General features: G+C 39.8%; 1 protein-coding gene across 6 annotated transcripts in view; it reads left to right on the top strand.

Annotated features, from left to right (window-relative positions):
* Positions 1-8,270, top strand: part of LTBP1 (latent transforming growth factor beta binding protein 1) — a 188,097-nt gene extending 179,827 nt beyond the window's left edge. For all 6 annotated transcript variants that reach the window (XM_066546655.1, XM_066546651.1, XM_066546650.1 and 3 more), the window contains 3 exons: positions 2,415-2,537; positions 5,837-5,986; positions 7,240-8,270. In XM_066546655.1, the coding sequence (XP_066402752.1) occupies positions 2,415-2,537; positions 5,837-5,986; positions 7,240-7,409 (443 nt within the window). In that variant the 3' untranslated portion in view covers positions 7,410-8,270. The remainder of the gene's footprint in view (positions 1-2,414; positions 2,538-5,836; positions 5,987-7,239) is intronic.
* The last annotated feature ends 1,439 nt before the right edge of the window (positions 8,271-9,709 follow it).

The following is a 9,709-nucleotide window of genomic DNA, read 5'->3' on the forward strand; positions in this document are numbered from 1 at the left end:
TTGCTATTTCTCCCTCTGGGTTTATTGCCTGAGCACCTAGTGACCGAATCAACACAATTTAAAAGACAAGAGATCTAGTCTATACTACTTGGACAGCTAAACAGAACATACAGTATTAAGAGAGTATTACGGGTATAAGACCTAAAAATGCAGACATTCCGAACTTGATTTTTGAGGGACCAGTGGGGCAGGAAACAAGTTTCTGTTGTCAACATTTCTTATTTCTTCCTTAGATGTTGAACAACTTTGCATTGGCAGACATGCAATATAAAATAGTCTTGCACAATCATCAAACTACACAACTCTCATGTATATGAGAGCTCCAGCTGTATGGATTTTCAAAAGTTCCAACTGCTTTCTTCAGAACTAAAACACTGTTTATAACTACCAGTATCGCTAATGGCAAAATTAGCCCTGAGTAATCTGGGAAGCCAGTATACAGGTTCTGCTCAGCCCTTCCCATCAGGTCACATTTATGTGGAAGAGGCAGTGATCCCTAAGAGCTGCTTGTCTTGTCCCTTTGCCTCTCACTGACTGTTTTTATGTGGTGGTTTCCTCTGCACCAGCCAGATGAATTAGTATTTTGTGGTAGAACACAGATTTCCTTTGCCAAGAACATTTGTGGGCATCTGTGAGAAAGTGCTTTTACTATTCTGCATAGCTTTCCTGTGTGTCCATTCCATATGAATGAAGGGATCATTCTGAGATGATAACTTGTCCCCATGCAAGAAGGTTAATCTGGGGTTAGATGTGGGGAAGGAAGAATGGGGTGTTTCTGGTCCTATAACAACTCTTAAAACTGTGCTCATTATCACAGTATCTCAGTGGGAAGCTGTGCAGTCAGGGATGTAAGTAACCTTTGCTATATGTTGTTTATTTTGCCATGCTGGCTTTGTTTCCTCTGCCCTGGGATGTTGCTCTTGGGCAGTGTACTTTGTTCTCTGGGAGAGAAAAGTGGTGTTTGGATATTATTACTGTATATAAATATATTCTGGAGGACATACCTCAAAGGAAACCACTTTGCTCTTGCAGCAAATGTGGTGGGATTTACAATGATTTTTCAGTTCTCTGGGGAGTTCATGCTGCAGACTTGGACTGCCAGCCATGGCAGCTCTGGGTGTGCACAGACAAGCTTTGCCTGTACTGCTCTGTCTTGTGCTCTCAAAGGGCCAAGTTGTTGACCACAGAATTCAAACAGACTATTTGAACACTTTGGTGTTTTCAGTACAAAATAAAATCGTTCCAGGTGGAGGAGATACTACCTGTAAAAATAAAATTACAGTGCTGGACAGCAAGTAGGGCTGTGCTCTGTACTGTCTAGAGGCAGTCTGGACTTATCCAACTATTTGCTGTCTGGGACAGTTCTACACAGTGTGAGGTTTCTGGCTCTGCAACCATCTGCAATTCTTGGATTCTGTATCTGCTTAGGGCTTTTTTTCCTCCCTCTCTTTTGGTGGTTTTTCTTTCCCGTCCTTTCTCTGCCTGATTCTCAGAATACCAGGCAATCTTCACAGAACCAGAAGCTGAATAGACTGTAGCAACAGTAAGGGAGCACCTGAGTTGCTCTATTCTAACAATATTTCTGTTTTCAAATAAATTCCATTGTTTGTCTTTTACTAAAGGGTAGTAGAAACAGAGTTGACACAATTTTTATTTGATTTATAAGAGTCAAACTTTGCTTAAGCATTTCAAACATGGACTCTGACACCTAAAATGAAAAGTTGCTTTGGTCTTAACTTGTGTTGCTCAGCTTTTAGAGACAGGCACAAAATCAGATGTAACTCTTTCTCCTGTGTGTTTCCCCGTGCTCTGAGCTTCATAGCCAAGGAGACTTTGAACAGCACTTACACTTTTAATCCTGTGGGTTTAAGATACAGTTTGTGATAAGTGTGGGCTATTCTAGAAATATTTTCACTCTGATTTCTGCAGCTTGGCTGATACTGCCAGAAATATTGGCTGTACCTGCCCCAGTTACTTCCCTTGGGGAGGCTTCTGCTAGCAGCCATGATGGTCTGGGATAGCCTTTGTTCCACAGAACGAGGAGTATAAACAGAGATAGCCCTGGAGAGAAGTGCATCAGCAGTGGGATACACAGCATCCCTCAGCTCTTGCTTCTCATGCAGAGCAGAAGAACCTGACCTATAACTTTTTGTACAGTTATTGACTCAAATCTATCCCTAGTGTTATCCCTATTATGACTTAATAGTATATATTTGGCTCATTAACATGTTAATGACATCCTTCTTGAAGAGAGAATGCTTTCTGGAAATTTTCTTTCCTGCAGATTTATGGCGTTTCTAGGAAGAAAAGTTTATTTCCAGCAAACATGAACCACAGCTCACTGGGACTAATGTAATGCAGCCTGTGTTACAAGTGTGTTTACTTTTGTATCTTATTTTCTTTCCCCCCCTCAGAGGATTACGCCCAGCTGTGCAACATTCCCGTTCCAGGATCTCGCCGGCCATATGGACAGGATGCTTTGGTTGACTTTGAGGAGCACTACACTCCAGAAACCAATCCATACTTCGTTGAAGACCGTAAGCAAGAGTCTCTGTTATGTAAAAGACTCAAAATGAGATTTTTACTTCAGTTTTTTTTCCCCTGTAGCCAGTTTCATTCTTCTCTTTGCTTCTGGGTAGTGTGGCCTATTTATGCTTTAGTTATTCCTAGGACACTAGCTTTCAGTCAGGTGTTCCAGTTCAAGAGCCAGGTTTGTATGAGAGTCCAGTTGGGCTCAGGGTACAATTCATTTTTAATCTAGTGAAACAGTTTGTGCCAAGTGTACTAAATTTGTGTTTACCAACAGTTTTACAGCTCAAGGTCAAAAGGCTTGCCAATTTTCCTTCTCACAAATTGATTTTCCTTTGGAGCATGGGACAGATTTCTCCAGAGTGCGTTAAATTTAGAAGAAAAAAAAAACTCTTCATCTTTCCATGATTTCCCAGCAGAACTTGTATGGGTGAAATGAGAGCATGCAAGTCATTCTTGCTCAACAGAGAACATGTACAGCACAGTGTGATCAGAGCATACCCACATGTATGGACTTGAGGCTGGATGCTCTGGCCTGCCAAGCAGGGTGTGAGGGATTGCACACAGCATCTTGTTTGTACCTGAGGAATATCAGGGCTCTTTATGTTGGGTCAGGCCCAGCTCACTTTTAACATTTGTATGAGATAAATGCTTACAGATTTCAGCATCTTTCTCAAAATCAGGCAGTCCTGTACAGGTCCAGACACAGTTTTTATTATTTACTTCAACACAGTTTTAGAGAAGAAAAGTGAAAGTATCAGAAGGAGCTGGTAATTTCTCATGCTTTACCATATGTATGGCCTGCAAGTTGCCACTCTGTTCTTTCCCAGTCATTGTTACTGAGTGTTGATGTGTAACTGAAATGTCACACAGCTGAAAACTACTGATTACACCATGAAAACCCAGAACAATGACTGGCTAAGCAATGTTAATGTACTGTTAATCTGGAAAGAAGCATTTCACAAGGTATAAACAAGGTATAACATTTAGTGGTAAATAAATACGATAAATTGTGGAAAGTTTTGAATCCACAGCTGAGACCATGGAATGGCTGCAGTGGGAAGGGACCTTAAAGATCACCTAGTTCCAAACTCTTAGGGACAGAGGCTTGAGAGCTCATGGCTCTTTCTCCCATCCTATCACTGAACCAGATGGGGCATCAGAGACTTCAGGATCACAATCCTGCTGCAGGCTGTGTGAGGAATACAATACATCCCATCCCATGGCAGGGCCATGTACTTCAGTGCAGTATTTGTCATTGTGCAATCAGTTTCTACAGAAGCAAATACATACCTCAGAATTACAATACAGGTCCTATTGAGCTGTTTTGAACTAGAGTATATTTTGTGAAGTAGAACTTGCTGTGAATGATACATATTTTAGTTTTAGCTAGTTAAAATTACAACATACTGAATTCATGACAGAGAGAGAGGGAGAGAAAAAAAATATATATGTATGTACATAAGTTTAGGCACATGCCTATCTGCCTACATATAAGCTATATTTCTAATAAATTGAGGGGCTTTTTATTTTAAAAAATACCTGTGTATTTGGGAGGACATCTTTGCCTTTCTTGGCACTGTTTTCTAAATTAGAAAAGGTTTTTACTTTAAAGGTCTCTCCTGAGCTCTCTACAAGCTCTGCCAGAGAACTCCAGAAAGTAATGAAACTTGGTTACCTACATCATGACAATGCTCAATATCCTCAATACTATTGCACTGAGAAGTGATTTACAAGGCTCATGAAAAAGACCTCAATGTTTCCCATGTAATGTGCACTTGTATACATCCTGTGTATTATATATGTTCTTGAGATATGACATCTGTCAGCAAGTACTTTCTTCACATTATGTGTTCAGTGTCTTCAGAATCCACTCAGCCTATTACTGACCAGCTTGATCCTTACTCAGAAGCCCACCATGCTAGAAAATCCAGGATAGGAACAGTACTTGTAATCAAGAGAGGTGGAGTGGAAATGGCAGTATGGAAGTTAAATGGAAGAAGGTATGGAAAGGGCAGAATAGGAGAGGAAAAAGCAGGTCAGTAGAAAAGAGGGCCTCAAGGACCAAGAGAGGATGGAGTAAATAAGAAAAGACAAGAGAAAAAACATAAGGAAGGGAGAAATTCATATTCCAAGGTAGCTTAGCAAATACTGTATCACAGCTGTTGCAATACGAATCAGTAAACAGTTTTTCAATAAGTTGCTGGCTTGTTGGAGGAGCCACTACCTGTTACAGGACAGATGGGGAGATATATCCTACTCTATTCCACTCCAGCTCCAATTTCCCCTCTCTACTCATTGTGCTCTTAAACTTATGACTCAAACATTCTCAGCTTTTTCCACAGAAGTCTGTTTCATGTGATGGGCTGCCATCTGCAGTCCTGTTACATCACTGCTCCATGAGCAGAAAGCTAGTGAAAAAAATCTTAGGACTTAGAGGAACTTGTTCAGTCCTGTAGACAATCTCTGAACATTTAAAAATGTAAAATAATTTTGTAAGTATAAATTCTTCCTTATATATAAAAGCATAACTGTCACAAAAGCCCTAAGGCAGGGAGCACAAAAAGCATTATACAAACCACTGAATACAAAGACAACTCTTTGTATAAGAGGTGAAAAAAAAAAAGCTCAACTCTTTGAGCTTTGACTGCTCACCATCTAGAATTATGACAAGGAGGAATTGGTAGATTATAGGTATTTGTACTGGCACCAGTCACTGAAGCACAAACCAAAGGGCTGTTAACAAAAAACCACAACAGGAAAGCAGTCTCTGATTTCTCCTTATTTTCCTTATGGCAGCTGGGATTGATTTTTTTTTAATATGTTTTCTTCTGGATAAATTATAGTGCATCTCTTACCCCTCTACACACACACACCTTATTTTTCTACAATCCTGTTTTAAGAAACTTTCCCAAATTGCGTGACCATTTGTTTCCTTAAAGGCTGATAAACAAAACAATTGAAATAAAAGGTGCTATTTAGATAACACTAACTTACCCTTTAAAAAATAAACAAAGAAATTATGGAGTTTCCATTCTACAAAAAAAAAAATCACAGATTTTTAACACGAAATAAAACTTAAGAGTTAAGCAAGTTATTCAGTTTCCATCTTGAAACATATCACAGTACTTTTCTGGTACATTTAAAACTCCAGATGGTGCAGCTCTGCTAGAGCTGACCTATTTTCTGCAAAGTCAAGTCACATTCCAGTAAACTTCTGAGAGAATTTCAGTCTCCCAATATATATTTGGGTATACTGATTCAATATCTTTGTAACCTGCCTGTTTGCAATTATTTTTCCTCCCAGGTTTCCTGAACAGCTTTGAGGAGCTACAAGCAGAGGAATGTGGTATTCTGAATGGATGTGAAAATGGCCGATGTGTGAGAGTCCAGGAGGGCTACACCTGTGACTGTTTTGATGGTTATCACCTGGACATGGCCAAAATGACCTGTGTTGGTGAGGATAGCATATCACCTGTAATATCCCCTGTTATCTCCTGGTGGTCTGTCAGTTTACTTACTCACTTCCCCTTAGAAGGCCTTGAACAAAGGATTTAAGGATGATCACCTGACTTGTATTAAAGATCCAATCTTTGTTTTATTCACTGCAAAGGCTAGTAATTATTGTTACAAAAATGTCTTGGTGTTTCTCAGTGCATCTTGGTCATTACAGCTGTGTCCCGTTAAGAGAGTAGAAGCGAACAGATACACATTTTTGGAATTAAGCTTAAACTTATATCAAGACTTTAATGTACAGACCAAATGTTTTTTAAAGGCTTCAAGTAAGCTAGGAGGATGGAACTGGATCTAGAGCAGAAGAGTGATTTTAAGAGTGGATTTTTAGAGTGGATTCAGAGTGATTGCTTAAATATGCATATAACCAGCTGCTGAAGCTTGGCCCCTGATTTTCACAGGCTTCAACAGTCAACACACTCAACTATTTCTCTCACACTCAGACTAGTTAATCTGCATGTTCACCAACCAAGACCATCTATATCTTCAATTAAAACAACTAAACATGGGAACACCAAATGTCAGTGAGAAGATGAAGCAAAACCACCCCTCGGTGTAGAAGCCTAGTACAAACAGTGTGATTATTTCAGTTTAAGGTCTGCACTAACCTTGTTTAGCATTTTGCTTTGTGACACACAGCTGAAATCTTCCAGCTCTATGAGGAGGAGCTGCCTATGAGCCTTGTAATCTTCAGGGTTTTATGGCAAGCTGGCCTCCTTAGCAAGAAAAGCTGCTGTGTATGTCAGACCTAAGCTGTGTGGTGTTGAGTGCAGGTAGTTTGTCCTCACAACGATTCAGTTGACAGCACCAGCAGCTCCTAAAGTATTCAGCTGGTAAAGTACAGATGTTATGCTGAGAACTTCAAGATTCTTTCTTAAAAGTCACTTTTCAGTCATCAGATAAACACATGTATGTGGTTACTTAATTTTGTTGTGCAGCTGGGCTGAATTTGGACTTGGTAGTCTAACAGTTTAAGGCCCTTTAATACCCTATTGATTTCCTATGATAACTTCCACCTCTTCCCAATTCATCTTTTAGGGCTTTTGGCACAGCCTAATTCCACCCAATCGGAACTGAAAATAAAGCTCCCAGGGCATTTGTGCAGATTGTTCTGGTCCTAACAATGCTGGAACTAAATGAGTATTAACTACACACCAGACTCAAGCACATGTGTCTTTTGATGTCTCCTTTTTGCAGATGTGAATGAGTGCAATGAGCTGAACAACAGGATGTCCCTCTGCAAGAATGCCAAGTGCATCAACACAGAAGGGTCCTACAAGTGCTTGTGTCTCCCAGGGTATGTGCCTTCAGACAAGCCAAACTACTGCACACCACTGAACTCAGAACCAGAGAGTGAACTGGAGTAGAGGAAAATCTCCACATCCTAAGCCCATATACTCTGCACTGTATAAAGAAAAGGAAGAAAAGTATTTAACTTGAGGAGAGAAGGCGCCAGAGTAGCAAACAGAAGGGGAGAAAAGGGTTAAAATGTATCAAAGGTGAGACGTGATGGGTTGGTTGTTTATCAGCTTCACTGAAGTGACAGACCAAATGGACACATTGCTCTGTATGAAAGAAACAAGTATATAGTGTGTTCATAAAAAAAATCTTTGAAAATAATCAAAAACAGTGCTGTTATTTGAAACAGAAGAGCTTTGGTTTTATGTTTTTTTGTTTTGTTTTGGATTTTTTTTACTATTGCTTGATTAATTTGGCATTTAAATAGTGATGGAAATATTTTATATTACTAAGTCATTTTTTTGATTGTTCATTTCCTTGCCTACTGTTTCTTTTCAGACCTTTTTTCTGATCAGTACAAATTCTATGATACAGATATTCTTAGTCCATTTTATAAGAACTGTTACACAGGGTGATGCTCCTCCTTCCCTGGAACATTGGTCAGTGACTTTTTTTTAAATTTGCTAGTTGTCTGCCCTGTGGAGCAGGCACCATTTGTTTTCAAATGTTTATATACCTTGGCGAAAAGTCCTTATATTCATTTTGTATCCTCTATGGTTGTTACTGCACTTAAAGTCTTTAGAACCTTTCTTGCCAAGTTCAAAGCTGCTAGTGGACAACATTGGATTCCTTTTGTACATTAAACCAAAAGATTTTAGCTCACATCTCTATTGTAATGTGTAAATTGAACACAAGAGAGATCTTGTATGATTACCCTAACATATTAAAGCTGTATATGAAAACTCAATAAAATCACCTTTTTTTAGAAAAAAAAAGTACTATTTACTAATTTTGGCTCCTTTCCTCCCTCCCCCTTTTTTTTCTGTGTGTTTGTTTTACAAAAATCGGCCCTCAGGTGTTTACAAGAATCAGCCTTTCAGTACTAGATTTAATTTACATTTGAACAGTCTTAGGGAGTTGACTGGCTGGTTTTTCCTTCTCATTCTGTTTTAACAAGACCAGAACTTGAATTAGTTAATGCCTGAAGTTAGGCTTCCAGGGGGAAGATTTCAAACACAGACCTACAGAAACTGTTTGACTTGGAAGCTGATTCACATGGAATTTTTTTTTCTTTCCTGGTTTAGGCATGTTTCCCACTAAATCTGCAAATAACACTCTACAGTATGATGGCCTGGTTTTTAGAAATACTGAGGAGAAGGGGGAGAATTTCCTTTTCTTGATGAACTGTACCTTCCCATCAGCTCTTATTTTTCAGTGGAAGGAGAGAGAGATTAGGAGACTGACAGATGTTTCACTTTGACCTTCTCCAGAGTGAAAGAGTTTCTTTCAGAAATCCTGAAATAGGTCCTTTTCATATTTTTTGAATGAAATGTTTTGCTGTGTCTTCTAGACATGCCCTGCATTAAAGGAGAAGGATAACTTGAGATTTTTTAAAGTGAGTCAATATTCAGGTCAGCCACAGAACCAAAAATATCATAAGCTCCATCCCTTTCAGTTCTGCACACTACAGTAGATCTTACTAAAGTCCATGTGACTGTACATGTGCAGTATCATCTGTCCTTCCCAGGATGCTTCTCTCTGTCTGCTGGAACCTGACACTAGGACTAGAGGAGATACTGTCAAAATGCAGTAAAACATTCTCAATAAACTCTGGAAAGAGGGATCTTTAGGGAAGAGATACTTTTGAAGTGCCAAACTCTCTTTACTTTTCTAGAATTAGGCAGGGGAGGGTGGAGGGTCAGTTACTCTTCTAGTCAAAGAGGTGGATCACAAACACTAGAGCTGGTCTATAATTAGACTCACAAAAATAATTCTTGCTTACCTGCTGTGGTTAAGGAAGAAGGAAGGAAGGTCTAGTCTTTTTAGTGAATGCTGTAACTAAAGAGCTCTTAGTTGTCCTGCTTGAGGTTAATCCTCAATAAAGAGCAAGGTCACAGTTACAGCCTTCCACTGGGTTCAGGATGAGCTCTGGGCTGCTTTCAGCCACCATGAAAATTCATAGACAAGACAGTGCTCTCCTGACTCCCACCTCCTCCTGCTTCCGTACCCAGCTGTTTTCATCTCTGTAAGACAGCCTGGGGCCCCAAGCCACCACTGCAGCTCTCACTCCAGGCTCAGATTTTCAGCATCCCAGTACTCCATCAGTCCATACACAGGTAGCACCCGTTTGCAGGTGTGAGTGCCAGGACAGGCTGACAGATGCAGATGCCAAACGAAATGTTGTCCATGCTCTCAGCAGGGAGGCTTA

Source organism: Molothrus aeneus, chromosome 3 (genome assembly GCF_037042795.1).
Source record: "Molothrus aeneus isolate 106 chromosome 3, BPBGC_Maene_1.0, whole genome shotgun sequence".
NCBI lineage: Eukaryota > Metazoa > Chordata > Aves > Passeriformes > Icteridae > Molothrus > Molothrus aeneus.